Raw genomic sequence first — 17,886 nt, forward strand, 5'->3', positions numbered from 1 at the left:
TGGTTTTAAATGCAGTGATGAGACTTTTTTAAGGGGTAACAGTGACACCTGAAAAGCATTGTCATTACGAGCCCTTACACACATACAGAATTCTAACAGGTGAACAGTTTCACCGAAATCCCTCAAACTCCTCATATAGATAAAGAGAAATATGTGTGTAAGTGTTTGTAGGCCTTAATACAAAAACGTAAGTATACTTGGGTCCATTACATGGTACCAGGTTTCCGTTACAAAGGAGTTGTTCCTATACGTAGTCAATACCTACATAATAAACACACAGTGCCTCTGATGCCACTGCAGGAGTATTGTGGGCAAATAATGAATTGAATGGCAAAGCCTGTGATGTGGTATCCGGAATTTCGCATGAAAGAAAACACATCCTAAACACCCTAACTCACACAAGTTTTAAGAAAAATATCTCAGGGTGTGGTGTGCAACCATACTTGGTAATTCATGGGTTTATGTCCCAAGGTGTCTGGTTTATCTGGTTTCTGCTTAGGGGATAATAAACTTACCACAATGCTTAGAAGTCTAACCACAATAACTGTCTTCCTCCCAAAATAGACTGCATTAACATAACAGGGGAGATCCAAAAGCACTAAAAGATGTACGTTGGTACTTTGAGCTTCTAACTCTTCAAATATGATGACACATAAATGTTCACACTCAGATATCAGGCCAATACAGACTTACCTTCCCAAAACTGAGGATTTTGTTGAACATGTTGATGCTGGAAGTCAAGTTAGATGGTGATGAAATATTCCAAAGGGTTTTTTCTCCATGAAACACCACATCCCTAAATGCTGCAACGCAGTTCGAAACACTGTATTTTACTTAATGTCTTTTAATCTCTTTGCTACATCAAACCATAACACAGGATAGCCAACTGCAGCTTTGGACATGCCATCATTACTAACCTATTTCATAAGGTACAGCCAATGGCATCCTACAATTACTGACTTAAGGTTTTTTTCTGATTCAATTAAATCCTGGATTACATTATTTCCTTCTTTAACTTTTTAAAATGAAATGTATTGAACTATCTGCTTGCAGTTCAACATTAATTTCCACTCTTTTCTCCAGTCCTGCAGCTCCCCCATGCAGGAAGAGAGATGGGCAGCCTTACAAGGAAGCCCACATCAGCTCAAGCCCATAGCTCTGTAAGACAGAACTCTCCAGGTGTCTTTGGCACCAGTGGGTGGTACTCGTTATTCAGAAACAGCTCCACCACAGATCTGGAGCACGGCTGCCTGCTACACATGGTGGCACACTGCCAGGTCCCCAGCTGACACACACCAAAGCCAACACTGTCACTGAGCTGCACTCTCAAAACAACACAGCTCACTGAAACCAAAGGAGCTATGCCAGTTTACACCAGCATAATCTACAACCTATCATTTTTTTAAATATTTTTTTTTAAATAAGATGTAGAACTGAGCCCCTCTCTGACCATCAACATGAGTTGATAGTTCCCATAACTACTCATTGATTCCCCTCCACACACACATGCCTCTGCATTCAGCCCCTTTTGCATGCTGCCTTTTTCTGCCCATACACCAAAGAGCGAGTGCATTGGCAGGAATGCTAATAGGAACAGTGAATGGCTGGGGCAGAACATTCACAAAATGCAAATCTGTAATCATTCACTTGATTGTGAGCTCTCTGGAGAAAGGACTATCCATCATGATGGCTTGTGGACAGTACTAGCCATTACCATCAACAAATAATAATTGTAATGATCTTACGGAAAATTTAAGGCTGAAAGTTCCTTCGGGAAAGAGAATCACAGCAGAGAACATCACCACCAAAAAACATCCTCTGTGGCACAGAAGAATACTTATTTGCTGGATAACTATTAACAAGAAATCTGTTTGAAAAAAATCGTAAGCTCTTTATGGGTGATTTGTGGGCAGTTAAAGGGCAATATTCCATAAACAGCCATGTCTTAAATTTATGTCCAAACAGTCTGCAATCTCACATTGCTTCTGTGAAGTGCAATGATTTAATTCTGTTTTCTTGGCCAAATTCCAAAAGTCTTTTCTACAGATAATTACTTGCAATTATTCCCAGGAATTTACACTAATGTCATGGCCATGGTCACGTGCCTGTATAGAACACGTAAATAATTTTAGCAGTGGTCTAAGAATTGCATCTCTGTCCAGAGAGCTTCAAAAGATCAGCGTTTAAAGACCAGAACTTTGTAGAGCAGTGAGTAACCTACCCAGTGAAGCGTTCCTGCTTTTAGAAACCTCTGCACTCCATGGTGACGGATGGTCGTCCTTGGCTGCAGTTGATGAGCTCCTCCGTTTACTGGGGGAAGGAAGAAAAAAAAAAAGGAGGAAAAAAAAAAAAGAAAAAAAAAGATGATACCTGTAACAACTCTCAGACTTTCTTGTGACTAAGCTTACACTTATTTACTGTGTGACTCAGAATGGGTCTGTAGATGGATTGCATGGCAGGTGTGTTGAAATCTGGGTTGTGCAAAAGTGTGGTTCCTTCTAGAGGTGTGGCATGTATTTTGGGAAAGCACTGCAGTGTTCTCAGACACAAAAGAGATGGAGGCAACCACATTCATGCCTGCTCTGCAGGGACACCAAGGACAGGCAAGTCTTGACATATGTATTTGGTCTAATCTTAAACATGTTCCCACTTCTGGAAAGAAGGCCTCATTGTATCAAGCCCTACTCTGTACTCCACCAACACACGCTCAGCAGAAGAAACAGTGCAGAACTTCATGGCACTGTTAATGACACTTGAACTGAGCAGAGAGGCCTTGATGTAAGCTGGAACAGCTCTTAAGCTGTAACAGCAGGTTGCATGCCCCTACCAAGAAATCCTTCAAGACATCAGGGCCTTCATCCTTACCAAACATTTCACTACAGTGGAAAAGAAAGGGTGGAAGATGTTGATGTTGAGCTCAGTTTTTGGACTTAGTTCCCATTCATTAAGGGAAATTACAGCAACCATGTCTTGCACACCCTGGTAAATGCTTCTAAGGAACAGAATCAAAGACGAGAACCTTGTCCATTTTCTCTGTGGGTCACTGGTAAGACACAGTTTTAGGGCAAGTTATAATACACTTTAATAAGAGCTTCAGTGAGTTGCACAGTGGCAGGGGAAAAAGCCCGGTCTGGGTTAGCTGAACATTACAAACTCTAGGATATTACACAATAATATATCCAGACAGTGAAGGGTCACAGCTCAAACACTTTGCCTTCGTGACAAACTAACCCATGGTGATTCTGCTCCTGAGGCAGAGCTGCATCTATTCATGTTGGCTTCTGGAGCTTTCCCCCACCCAGTCAACCTTCTGCTGAGGTTTTATACTCCGCTGTATCCTACTAGGTTTGCTATGACTACTTAATAGTTGGGTGTTTTTTCTTGTACAATAAAATATATTTCTAAAGCTGACATTACCACACAAGGGTACGTATACGCACACAGTTGTATGATACTTCACACAGCCAACTTTTAGCATCAATAGTGGTCAAGATGCTTATTAATGACTCATATGACTTGAGCTACAGTTTGGCCAAATCCTTTGATTTTCAGTTGGCAGGCAAAACCAGTTATTTCCTAAACAGCTGTACAGAAACCAAAACTAGAAAAAAGGAAAAAGGATTTGTAGCTATTGAAACACATGAAAGACCTTCAGCTTTGGCGCTAGAAGTTCCCATTTCTTCATTTCAATACCCCAAATTAACCATTGTTTAACATGCCAGGGAAAAACAATGAAACTGTGAAGCCAGGCATCCAGTCTCTGTGTGGCTCTGCCCTCTTCTGCTGTGTGACCTTGAATTTGATTAGGATTCACCTTGCATAACTTCAGTCATTTACATATTTAGTCATGCAGACTCCTTCTAGCCAATGGAGAGATCCTGACCATTGACTTGGCCTGGGAAACGCCAGTCACTCTGTGCTGACTAAGGAGGACCCTTGAGGAGCCACCAACCCCAGAATCCCCTATCCTGCCTGCTGGGCTCTCTGGTGGAAGGCATGGGGCCCGCTTTAGCTCTTCTGACTCTCAAGTTCTGCCCAAGGGGGATTTTGAGGCTCTGACATAACTACTCTGGAGCAGCCTCTCACCTGAAAGCAAAGATGAGCAACCAGGGACCTTGTATGTGAGACGCCGGGTTCTTCTGTTCTCCATTAACTCTCTCAGTCTCAGAGTAGCATGTTCCCCATCCCCCTGCCAGAACCAGGCAGCCAAGATGTAGAAACAATCCTGGCTGGCATGTCTCAAAGCAAACGCTACTTGGCTTCAACTGGAAGATCAATGAAATTGAAATGTCTCCACTGAATATTTCAATTTCAACAAACCAACATTCCAAAAATGCCCAGCCAGCATCCTGCTGCAAATCTACATGCTTTTGTGGGCAAAAATTGTTTCTTCACTTTCATCTGTCTCCTGATATGTTTGATGACTTACAGAGAGGACACTCATTCTGGTTGGCACCTGGATGATCTACTGAAAGAGCAGTCGCTCTGAAAACTAGAGCTGTTGGGGAATACTTGCCACTTCCACCCAAAGTGTCCTGAACCACAGTAGCAGATCAGCACGCTGGGCTGCTCTTGGTACAAGTCTTATCCACTGACACCCTGCAGGACCTGACCCACAATCACGCAAAAAAAAAAGTTTCTTTGCTCTGATCTTGATGAGCAAAAGCATTTTTCACAGGGAGAAAAATCCTCTTCTACTACGAAGACTGGATCAACTGATGCATGACTGATAGCTGTCCCTAATATGGACATTTTTAAAATGTCTCATGTTCTCATTTCAAAGTGTTCAGATATCTGAGATTGTATCTGTTATAACAGACACCTGAGATATATCTGTTGGGGACACACTTGCACATACAGACATGCATGGCTGCTGTCTCCACCTCAAAGCAAGTTTTGCTTTACAGCTTATAACACCCATATATATATAGATTCCCTTACGCTCTGAGAGTTGAGATGTCATTAAGTCTTGGCAGCAGATCTTCTGGTGTATATGGTGTGCCTTTACATCTTGCATCTGAATCACACAGCACAGTTTGCAGGAATGGGAAGAAGCCTGCACTAGGAAGGTTTCGGGGTGCAAGATAACCTGGAGGAAGGAGGAAAAAGGAAATGTCATTATTACAATGCAGATGTGCACTTTTTTGCCATATGTTTCTATCTGTAGGATTGCCCACAGGAAGGGGCAATGGATCCAGGATCAGACAGTCTCCTTTGCTTTTTGTGCAGATCTGCCCAGAGAAGGGAGAGTAGCAATCTATCACTGTCCCCTCCTCTGTATCTCAGAGCACCTCCTGTACCATCTGCTTGGTGATCTGTGATGCTGGCAGCCAGCTTTGAGGGGCGAGATGTATGCCCCCCTCTCCCATTTCTGCAAACACAGAGTGGACCTGAGCAATTGGAGACTTTAGTATTTTATGTGGCACTTGCCCTGTGCAGCTTACTTCCAGTCCACAGAGTTCACTGGCTGCTTTTCCTCTCAGTGACAAACACTCTAATAAATCTTGAAACTCTTTTACTGGATCACAGCAACATATTATTTAAAAGAATCATTTGGAAAATTACCTGGCAAAGGACATATTGCTATTATTTCTACTATGGGAAGGAGCCTGATTTACAGAAGGCCCGCAGGCAGGCTTGTGATAATTGATTAGCTTGCCCTTTAGTCTCCAAAGAAGACTCGTGATTCTCGCCTAGGCACATCTTTATCTCTAACCCATGCAACATGGACACTGCACTACATTTGTACTACACTTGTTATTTATTATATATTATTAATTATAGCAGTGGTCAAAAAACAGATGTTATCAAAGGGGATGGCAGTGGCAGGTGAAGTACATGGCTGTCAGTCTCCTTGAAGCAGACTTGAATTTCCTGAGCTTTTCTTGGCACAGCTGGTCACAGCCCATGAGCATGCACTGCTTTTTTGGGTCAAAATGCAAAAGCTCATGCTTTAGCGCTGGAGTTCCTGCTGCTTCGGGCCACATAGCAACTGGCACAGAGGACTTCTGAGACCTGAAGTGTCAAAGGCACCCATTTTGAGAGGTGTTGTGATTCTCTTGTACACCTTAGCAGAGTACTGCCCTAGAAAATTAATGGAGATACTCTGCCAGAGAAGAAGGCTACCTGATGTGGGAAGCTCCCCCAACACTCACTACATCCCCAGCAGCCTGAGACAGCACTGGTAATCACAGACCACCAAGGAAGGTAAAAGATCTCTCGTGTCCTTACAGGCAGTCCTTCTGGTGTTGGGGCCAAAGGACTGAACATATGCCACTCTAAAGGTTTTCAAGGGTAATTAAGTCTGCTACCCATGAGGGAAACTTCAGAGTAGGGCACTTTAATCTGGAAGCATCCTTGTGTGAATATCCCTGCCATGTCTGGGATATTTGCCCTTTGAGATCATCAATTACAACCGTGCAAAATGGCGTTTTGCATACACTGGCATTTTTCTCTCATATTCTTTCTAATCTCCCACATCCTCATTCCCATGCAGGAAATCAGCTCACACACCAGTCCAAAAATGCACACCACAGACATCACTTTATCAGCATCCCTAACAAAATAAAGCTTCAAAGACCTGGGAAGCCATGAGGTTCAGGATGGAGAGCATAACCACAATGAAGTGAGACAGGTAGGAGCTAGGAGGGAAATGGCTACACCCTCCACTGCCATCCACATCCACCAACGACAGCTAGAGCCAGGAACTAAGCTCATGTCTCTTAGTAGATCTGGAGCAGCTAAAGCTGTGTAAGTCCTAGCTGGACAGCACAGTGGGGAACACAAGGATGGGGCTGGGAGCTTGGGGAGCAGTGGTCTTCTCTGGAGAGCTGCAACATGTTTACAGAGACAATTACACAAGAGATCCTGGTGAATCCAGAGCAGAGGAAGACACTTCCTTGAGATATAAATAGCAATGAAAAATTCTAACATCGGACTCAAAGGTGGTACACTTTGAACTAAGTGGACAATCAATCAGTTGCTGTATCACAAGTGAGGTGTACAGTGTAAGAACACAGTGATGATATCAGCTCTTTCTTTTCTTTTGAAACAGCAGCCTGAAAAACAAAGAGACAGGAATTCACGACCTGAAGTTTGGAAGTGCTGCTACTCATGGTAGTGGCACAATGCCTGTGAAGACATCATTGGCCCAATGTGTTTGAGACATTCAGTGAGGCTCTGTCAACTCACGTCAGATGTTGAGCAGTTTTGCTGGCACCTGGATACAACCAAGGGGTCTGATCAATCCCTGAGTCACTGCAGACATGAACCGGTGCAACCCCATGATGTTCTCAGCACAAAAGCAGTGGCAATGCCAGAGTGGACTTTTCGGGAAGAGGCCTGGACTCTGAGAATCAAGGAAGTTTTTCAAGAAAGACCATGATACAGAAAAATCTGAAATGTCTAGGCCAAATTCCCATGTGGTGTAAGTTAGACCTATGCTGGTTCTTAAACCTGAGTATTTAGCACAACCGTGCTCTGTGTCAAGCACACAAATAACACACAGGCTTATCTCTCAGGATGAAATGAATTATTACGTTGGCTCTGCTGCCTGCACTGATGAGATCTCCAATGACTCCAAAGTCTGTTCATACTGCCTTGAAAATCATGTCCTTCAGGGGCCACAGAGACCAACAACTTATTTTAATAGAGGCTGAGCAGCACAGCCACAGGCAGCTCAGCTTCTGACTACTCTGCCTCTGGCCGGTGTGCCTGAGATCAGAGCAGAGCCAGAGTGTGAGGCACCATGCAGGAAGCATGGTGGATTTGGGAGTCCAAGCCCCAGACAAACATGGCGTAGCCTCAGAGGTCTTTCTTGTAACTCCCTCTCACTCTGCAAAGGAAGAAATTTAAGGATAAGAATGTGAGTCAAGAGATTAATGTGCTCTCTGCTCCATCCCTCCACCCACTAGCTCATGGTAAGGAGACGTGACTCCACAGAGCCACACAGGCTGCTCTGCCCACACATAGAAACTCATTACCTGTGTCAGCCCCGTATACCACTGCAAGGACAGCCAGGGAAGAAGCTGGCTCCTGACTCCCTCCAGTGCTTCAGGAGCCATTTGTTAACTACCTGTCCCTCCCTTGGCTGAGACTTATCCACCACATCAGCTCCATTAGTACAACAACGTAAGCATTAGCTGTGAAACGTTATTGAAGGGAAGTTGTAAACTCTGCAAACTTTAAAGGACAGTCTTTCGATGGAGATAGTTTCACAATCTGAAATGTAACACTTACCACCATTAGTGACTTTTGGAGTATTTTTACTGTTGGGAATTCCTTCAGACTTCCACATGCTGCACAAGGCAGCTCCTTCTCCCACTGAACTCCATGGCAATGCCATAGCCAAGGAACATGGTTTTCCTTAGCCCTGTAGTCCCCAACTTTATGATCACACATCACACAATAAAGCAGATCCACAACACATAATTTTTCATTCTCCCCACTGCCTTTAGCTTTAAACCTCCTAATTTCCTAAAACTACAATTACCTTTGGAGGGTGTCACTGCACTGCCTATGAGCCAAAAGGGAAAGATCACTGCGCCCACTGCTACCCCATGTCTGAGCTGAGAGATCAGACACTTCTGGTCAAATTGACTTGTCTGCAACTGAATTCTGAGCCCAGATCTGTATCCTGTTAGTAATATAGGATACAGATAAATTCTGGGTTTGTAAGCAGCAGAATCCTGAGCGCAGAGGCTTTTGCTGTCCCCTCTCACTGAGAGCTTTGGTTTTCTATCACCATTGAAAGAAGGGCACCGAACCCAAAGAAAACAAGACAGTCATCTGAAAGGCAGAAGAGACATGGGCTGGCTGGTTCTCCCTGCTCAGTAACATCTAGCTAGGCCAGCCACATCTCCAAGAGCTGAAAAGAAATGAGGCATGCAGAGCAGTAATAATAAACACAAGATACCTATAATACATACATGTCACTGGAAATTCTGGCATTTCCACATTTGCTTTCATTCGGAATAAAATGAAGAAAATTAATTTTTCAACTTTCCTGAATATTGTAAATTCCAACATACTTCCCTTCAACAGCAGCAAAACATTTTGTTTTCTTCGGGTAAAAGTGCTCGGTATAATAATGATGAAAAATGCCAGGGTAGCAGTAAGTGTCATACAAGAAAGATGAAAATTACTATTTCACTATGATCTATAAGATTAATTGAAATTGACTGAAATGTTTAAATCTAAATGGACCATGTTTTACGTTGCCACATTGATTTTGCTGCTTTCATTGCACTGAGGTTTCAGTCATTTGTGTTAGCTGAGTCCAATCATTCACTTCAAGAAACTGGGCATTTCAGCAGACTACAGGCACAGCACCATGAACACAGCCCCCAGTGTCACCCCCTTGTCACCCCCTTCAGCCTGAGGCAGTGAGGGCTGCCTGCCTCAAAGGAGGCAAATTCTGGGAGAACTGCAGCCATTATTATCCACACCAGAGCAAAGGAAAGTAAATAGGTAGTATATTCAGGTTGTCACTTCTTGCCTTTATTATTACTGCTGTGCCTGAAACAAGGGTATAAAGACAGGACCACGTCCACATTCAGTACAGGTTACTCTCTGGTTTACATCAGCCAGCGGTGTCTTGCGTAAACTAGCAACCAGTTCACCCAGTGTGCCGCTAAGTACCTTCTTTGCCCTCAGTTCCCCAGTCTCAGCTCTGCTGCTCTGAGAGACACTAACTGTATTGCAGCCCCATCATTTGAACATGCAAATCCCCTTAAACATAATGGAGCTATGCAGATCATATCTTTTGCTTTCAAAATATCACCCATGCATTTCTTCTCCCTTTTCTGACCACACTGTATTTCTAGTTCCACAGCTTCCTACTCAACTCTGCCATCTGTCCTACAAAACGAGACGAAAATCTATATTCCATTTTATTCATAACAAAGACACGGAATTTCCATTATGAACAGCTACTTCTTAAATAAATTTAGGCTCATTAACTGTATTTTCTTCTTCCTTTACCATTAATTTAAAAAGGCATGCTGAGTTTTTCTGTTTTCTATCCACCCATAGTTTAGTGTCATATCACTACCACACCCGGGGCATGAAAAAATTCTCTTGGCTTCAGATTTCACACACTCTGATACTGCATATACTTTATGCATTAAGTCCTTCCACATTCCTTTCTTAAGTCATAAAAAATCCATACAAATCTTAGCTCCTCCACTGGTGAATTAAAGACATTAATGAGCAAATGACTTCATTAGGAAGTATTGTGCTTAATTGAAAATGCATTCAATCATTGCTAAATCATACAAAGAGATTAATAATTGGGACCCTTCAGCAAAGGAAAAGATGGCCAAATAGTGGTTTGATAGAGAAATAAAGAAAATTATGATCAGTGATGAAAACGGTGAGTAAATGATCATCCCTCGCAACACAGGGACAAAGCAACACCACGAGACCATGAGGTAGCAGGCAAAAGGGACAGAAAGTACCTTTTTTAACAAATAACAAAATGTTGTGGCACTTACTGCCACAGGGTGGTGTGTGCTGAAAAGTAGTCATTCATTTAAAGAAGAATTAGGCTAATTCACAAAAATGGATTTATCAGTGGCTACTACATATGATGATCACTTGGATTCAACCTCTCCAGCTTCTGGCTGAAGAAACCTTAAACCTTTAAAGATTTTTTTTTTCTAGTGGAGGGAACACTCTGTGCTTTGTGTTCTGATACACTCTCACAGTCATCCCTGAGCAGCAGCAGTGGCTCTAACCCAGAGCAGCAATTCTGACTGTTTATCAGCTGTGATTTCTATTTATCTAAGAAGTCACAAACCATACAATAAAATATTTACTGCTATGGTCATCTACTCCAACTTTCTACAGAAAATGTTTAACTATATTGTGTACATACAAACGTCTCACTTCCTTTCTAGTCCTTCTCACAGTCACACAGTATCGCTTTAAACTTCATTCCTGTGCCTTGTCAGAGTCAAAACGACAAACGTGCCTGTTTCATGATGTGATGACTGATATTGTTTCTCTTCAATCACATGCAACTGCCCATTTCCAGCTTTGTTTACATCTACTTATCAATGACAAATTATACTGCCTATCTTTTGTAGAAAGCTTTATGATAATGCTAGGACTTTTGATCTCTCTCCAAAAACTAAACCTAATCATCAAATCTATGGGATAAGATTAATTTTGGAGCAGGGTATTTTTTTACAAAGATGAAGCATGGCCCAAATAGCTGGCTGGCCTATTTCTTGATCTATATAAAGACAATACTTAATGGCCATGGCACGTGTATTGCTGTGATATCATGACATTTATGCATTCTGAAACTCACATGTGACCTTGAAGCTGGAGAAAGGGACCAGCACGTTCCCAGTAACCTTGGCCTTTAGTGGGAACAGGACCAGGAAGCAAACACCAGCTGAGCTTTTCCTTTACCTTTTCCACACCTGCAAGATCAATGCCCACACCAGTCCTATGCTTGTTGCAAAAAAAAAGGGGATGATGACAGTAAGTGTTACAGTTCCTGGCAGTACAGCCCAAATCTTGTTCAGTGTGTCCAAAGCCCACAGCACAGCAGTGATTAGCCTTACTGATTTTAATGGGATTACTCAGACTTCGGGTTAAACACATACTTAAGGGCTGTGCTGGATCAAAGCTAATGGTTCGGGTATTGCATTCCCTATGGCGCTGTCCCTACTCTGTTGCCTTTCATATCACAAAGCTCATTTTTAAAACCACGCCAGAGCTAGCAGATTTCCTTCACCCTCGTTTTGGCCAGCCAGCAGAACTGCCATTTACCTCTGCAATTTCACGTGTTGAGCAGACAGCACTGAGACAAAAGATTCCCTGAGCTTACCTGCAAGTTGTAAGACACCAAACAGCCTCAGTATCTAACGCATCAGAGTAATTTTTGTTCCTCTGCGAGCCTCCATCACTGCTGTATGTTAGGACAGGTTCATGCTGCAAGGTGGCACACAGTAGTTTCAAATACACATGGTACAACCTACCGCCACCTATGCAGGTCCGGATGGCAGGCGGTGTGGGGAAACCTGCCAGCTGGCCCTGCACCACCCACATTAATTATGATGATCTGGCGTTAGCCCAGGTCTCACTGTCCCTGGAGCACACATGTTCCCCCTCTGCCTTCCTATTATGCTTTAAGCAGTGTCATCCTTGGCCGCCTATCTTCCCTCAACTCTCATTTGATCACTTTTTTTTATTTCCCCCATACAAATCATTATGCAACAAAAAGATGTTGTGAGCATCTATTGCACATACATCAGTTCATCTATGTACCACAGAGCCTACCTTGATTTATAAGTCATACATCCATTACCCAGCTCCTGTTTTTCGAAATGAAAGCTCAGCAGGAGCCCAGAGAACTCCATTCAACCGCCTAGATGCCCAGCGTGGCTGAGTGAGATTCAAGAGCTTGCATTTTTCATCTTTACAGCAACAGCATCCTTGTTTTCTCGAGTGTCTCAATAACACAATGTCTTCAGTTGTCTGCCTACAACGGTGAGATTGAAGCAGCAGACAACTCACTACAAGACTCCTCCCTGTGTTGGTGGCCGCAGTGGAAGCAGCATAGAATTGCCTAATTCTTCCCTTGAGCATTTCAGGCTCTGCAAATAAGACCGGCCCAGAGCAGACAGCATCTACTTCCATACTTATTAAGACTAGGCAAGCTAGTTTTGCTCGCCCACAGACCTTCACCTTCCACACCCTTATTTAATAAATTAAAAATCAGCACTTGAATCTGAATGCGTTGGATTCATGTACTGATCAGGAAGATCATAAAGACAAGAGTGTAAAAATCGCAAAGGAGCAGGAGAAGAAGCAGGTGTAAAGGGAGGAGAAAGAACCTCAAACCAAACACAAAGAACAAAGGAGGGGAGATGGAAACCTTCTAAGAGGTATTGCAAATTCAGGTCAAGCTGATGCCTGCACCACTGGGCAGAGCTGATGCGGAGGGATCATGCTGGGGGTTGACTGTGTTGTGGAGGGATGCTCCACTGCCTGAAGCACAAACACACCAAGAGAGAGGAGGAACTGTACACTAGCCCTTTTCCTACAGGGCTTTTTAAAGCAATATTTAATGCCAACAAGGTTAACTTGGTCTTGTAATACAGCCAACTTGCTCTTGTCTGTATGAGCAGCAGGGCACCGCACAAACAGGACAGAAGAAGAGAGTCGGAACATTTCCCAGCAAGCAGCTGGAAACTAAAAGCTTAAATCCATATCTAGACTCTTGAAAAAAACCTGTACAAAAGCTGTGTTTACTAAACCAATGTCTTTCAATGCTGAGTGCCTCCAGGTAGTCTCAAGTTCAGGTTTAGATTCTTTAAACAAAAGTGATCTCCTTTCCAGAAACAGAGACATCAACATGCTGACTTCAATCCAAGCCAAACTGCTCAGCACCTTTGGAAAAATATTTCTGCACTTCTAGGTCCCACCAGCTGGATTCAGATGCTTCAGGAAGTCCATTAGAATTAAGTGACTGCCCAAAGGCCCTGTTGTAATTCAGTAGAGAGGAAAAAATACTGGTAACTCAGGAGTTCCCATCTCCAACTCTAAACATCCTTCAGTCACACCTCACAAGGCAGAAGAGTCTGCAGAAAGAAATGGAGGTGTGGGGATTCATGGAGCAGGAGGCATTATAAACATCACAGCGCTCTGTTTAGGCTATGGGTCCCTGAGCTAAGTGGAAGTTTGGGCAAGTCACCGGGAACCGTATTGCTGGGCACTGCTTATGTATGTAAGCAGATCAATGTATATGTTTATTCCAGCAAATGTGGGGATAATTAATACAATTCATACCCCCCTTCAGCACTGTTTCAATGAAACAGAGCATCCATATGGCAGTCTGCTCCCCGGCACAATGGCAACATAACAAAATGAAACAAAACAAAGTTCATATCAAAGTGAGGATGCTTAAGGAGGAAGCTGATGAGGCTCTTTTGCTAATCACATTGCATTTGAGTACCGACAAAAATTTGGTGTTGGGTTGTCCAGAAAAGGGGAGAAAACTGACAGAAAAGAAGGTGAGGAAAATGAAGCAATGTAAAGGAAGATGAGGAGTGGGGCTGCTCAACTACAGACAAATGGTGAAGGAGAGCTGGAAGTCTGATGTGTGCTTGTCTGTATACGGAGTAGGTGGAAACCCTGGGGTGGATTATGCCTTGCGTAAACACCCATGACTTATCCAAATGAATGGAGTGTCTTGTGTAGCTCAGCCACCAACTCAACTCCCTGTAATTAACATGGAAACCTATTAATTTTTCAACACTACTGGGAAAAGAAAGGAGCTCAGGTCCCTCTAACTATGAAGCAAATTCCTCTAAAGTGCAAGCATCTTTTCAGAGCTTTCTTATCTCCAGGATGGTATCTCAGAGGAAGAATAGTGTGTGGTCCACCTTGCTCCACGCCATTGAAAATTAACCCAGCTCAAGGTCTTTCTCTGTTAACTGTGGGACAAAATTAGTTCAAAGGTTTCTGCATCAGAGCAACATGCTGTGATTGAGACAGGAAACTGTCAGAGCTAAAAGTGGTTTGAGGTCCTTGGTTATGCAGATCCACAGGGCAAGAGCCCCCTGAACTCATCTACCAGCGTATTGCTGCAACAGCCAGAGGGGCAGATGCACGCATGGGTGATAAGGATGGAGGGTGTTAGGCACTGCCTGCCATGCGCTTGGCAGAACAGACACCTTGCACCCATCACAACCAGCTGTCTTATCCCCTTTCCCAGTGGTATGGGAAAAGGGATACTATCTGCATTTACCCTTTTCTTTCAAGCAATATAGAGCAGCATCCTCCTTTTCCTGACACTGCCCTGACCAGGGTAACTCATGCCTCAGTCACCTCTAACGAGGTAATAGTGCTCAGCACAGAAGTCACAGGAAAGCTCTGTCTGCAGGTACAGCAAGCTACAGCCTCACTCCTAAGGCATCTCAGAGCTCTGCTCTGTGATTCATACTGAGTTTTTTGGTCAATTCTGGACCTGTTCAAATCCTAGCTACTGATCACAGTAAGACTGAATGGAACATAGGTCGAGATCCTCCTATCCTGGGGTCCCTCCCAGGATCACCGGAGCCAAGAATGAGAGCACAGTATGAGTACCTGTAGTGTTGTGCCACCTAGCTCTGGCTCTAAACTAGACCTAAACAGCTATGCTGGTGCTGGCAAACTATTATAATATTCTCCCAGAATACTGGCTGCAAAGAGCAGCCTTGCCAAACACTCTGCTACTGAGTGTATCACAAATATCCCTGAGCGAATGCAATACACCCTGCAGGCATCTCCACAATGGTGACGAAATCTGGGTGGAAATTCTGGGCAGAAGTGAAGGGTAAGATGTTCTTTCCTGAGAAGAGCTCAGCAATTAATTCCCTGCCAGAATTTAATGGATTTAAGATGCGGCACAAGAGCACGGCTTCTTTCCATGAAGAAAGAAAAATATCTGTGAAAGAGGCATGGCTTTTGCAGCCCATTGGCTGTCCCTCGGAAAGCTAGCGGGAGCAGAGCCCTGGGCCTTACAGGAGAGCAGAGTTCCTACCCCATCTTCTCCATAGCACTAAAGAGCAGGGTTTCCAAGAGTGGACAACTAACCACACCCAAGAGAGCTTCTACAGAGAATAAGGATGAGGTCACACTGACAGGAGAGGAAAGAAGACAAACAGAAAAGGAAGAAAGCGGGTGGGGAGGGCGTGACAGGGTGTGACAGTGCTAGTTAAAGCAAGGAGTATAATTGGGCTTCTCTGTAGACTGAGTGGGTTGAGCCCTGAGGGATAGATTGTATCTCACACACAATTCCCATTCCTTGCAAAAACCTGGAGTGACAGAAAGGGACTTTTGTCCCTACTCACTCTAGAAAACCGGTGATACAGGCACAAAAGACTGGAAGATACCACCACACCCAGTTCACTGGCTTTCACACTGCAGGCTTCCCATCTAGAGCTTTCCATTCCACAGGTATGCTACAAAACGCATCCCCATACCTCCTAGCAAAACAAAAGCTGTAATAAAAGGGTCAAAAGCCACAACTGTGATGTGTACAGTAAGTTGGATGGGGATTTTGTGTGGTTAGACTCTAAGATCATCAGAGGAACTGGGTATGCAGAGAAAGAGAAACCTCTTTTTTCATTTCTCCTGACAACAATCTCTGCTGACCTGGAAATACATCATCAAACAGATGCCTGGGAGAAAGGAGAGAGGTGTTTTTTCCTTTTAGATACTAGATGCTTTCTTGTGAAGAAAATTATCTCTCAGACGAATTTCAGCTCCTTGTATTCTTCAGTTCTTAGTTTTCCTATGAGTACACTCTTGACTGGTGACATTTATTTGGTATGTCATTACCCTTTGGAGTTCAGCCTGGCACCAGCTCCCGTTGCATTAGGTGTTACAAAAGATAATTCAACGCAAGCAACTTGCTTTTGCAGGAAGCTCTTGCCACTTGTTCATTCTTGACTGACATTTGCCAGGTAATTTCTCTACATAATCCTCAATCTACTGAATGTGTATTAGACGTCCTTCAGCAGAACTTACTGTCTTGAATTTGAGCTGGTTTAATTGAGCAAATAATAGATTTCATGATATTTCTGTGGTCCCGAATACATGAGATAAGCTTACAGACTGAGATTTTCTGCGGGCTTCAAAACTCAGCATCTGAGTAGCTTATTGTATCTCTGTGCCATTGATGCTGTGCTTCCTGACTTTTGTCTACCTGCAATAATCTCTTGATGGAACTGGAAACAGCTTCTTGTTGCCACATAACAATTGGGTCTTTTAAGGCAGGCACTGGAACTCAGCATAAGGTCGATTTTATCCCTGTTCAAAATGAACAAAAAAACCCTCTCCTGTAATAGTTTCCCTAGATGTGTCCACCCCTGCCCTTCTTTCTTTTTTCCTATCAGAAAAGAAAGTTCCCAAATGATTTCTCTTTTGCTTTTCAAGCAAAAAGTTGATATATTTTTCCCGTTGTCAAAAACAGAGGGTATTGTCAAGTGGCTATTCTTATTTAACCAGAAAAGCAGCAGAAACTGGCTGTTTGATGCTCTGGTTAACGTTCTTCTCCATCCCCTTGGGATTCTTAGATGGTCTCTGAACACCTGGATTACAGGACTACACCACAACCATCAGTTTCCAGCATAAAACCTCTCTTGCAATAGAGAGTTCCTGTTATCCACTTGTAAGACAGACAGACACCTACTCACATACTTACTGAGACTTGTCCCAAAATAGCATTTATCTATGAAGAAGAGGAACTAGTCCAAAGATACTGCCCATTCTTTCCCCTTACTGCAAAGTACAACTGATGGAGCTACTTGTAGTTCCTAAGAACATTCCTTTCAATCCATTAATTCAAAGATGCAACCATCCAGAGCAAACATGTTCCAAATAAATATACATTCAAACTAATGGCCATGAAAAGTAAAAGAACAAATATTCTGCCATCCAGCTGGCTCTCTTGACATTCATTTTATCTAATTTATCAGGATGGGAAGACTGCCATTTCCACACTTGGCAACATCTGGGGTTTTCACAAAGTACAACATGTCCTGTCTTGCCTGCTCCAACTGGTTCAAGGGAATTTGAGAGAACTCAAAATATGTAACATGCCTAAAGAGGCCTTTTGCTGACAGCAGATGGGCTTAGGGTTAAAAGATCAGCTTAACACACCAAGAATGTCCTTCTCCATTAAAGACTTCCTGCAATATTTTCAGAAAGTTACTTTACTCTGGCTTTCCATCCCAGACTTCAAAATGAGGTACACAAACCTTTAGTTAGGTTGCAGGCTCTCTGGGACAAGGGCTATCCTAACTATATATCCAGTATTTGTCGCAATGTGGCCGTTTCTCACACATCATACAGAAACAAAGACTTTTTCATCCAAGAATCACACAT

At 43.2% G+C, this 17,886-nt stretch overlaps 1 protein-coding gene across 2 annotated transcripts in view; it reads right to left on the reverse strand.

Annotated features, from left to right (window-relative positions):
* Window positions 1-17,886, reverse strand: part of ABCA12 (ATP binding cassette subfamily A member 12) — an 87,131-nt gene that overhangs the window by 63,225 nt on the left and 6,020 nt on the right. For both annotated transcript variants that reach the window (XM_086466161.1, XM_086466160.1), the window contains exons 3-5: window positions 4,942-5,089; window positions 2,222-2,310; window positions 694-803 (exon numbers count right to left, since the gene is read on the reverse strand). In XM_086466161.1, the coding sequence (XP_086322287.1) occupies window positions 694-803; window positions 2,222-2,310; window positions 4,942-5,089 (347 nt within the window). The remainder of the gene's footprint in view (window positions 1-693; window positions 804-2,221; window positions 2,311-4,941; window positions 5,090-17,886) is intronic.

This window comes from Leptosomus discolor, chromosome 5 (genome assembly GCF_034619465.1).
Source record: "Leptosomus discolor isolate bLepDis1 chromosome 5, bLepDis1.hap2, whole genome shotgun sequence".
In the NCBI taxonomy this organism is placed as follows: Eukaryota; Metazoa; Chordata; class Aves; order Leptosomiformes; family Leptosomidae; genus Leptosomus; species Leptosomus discolor.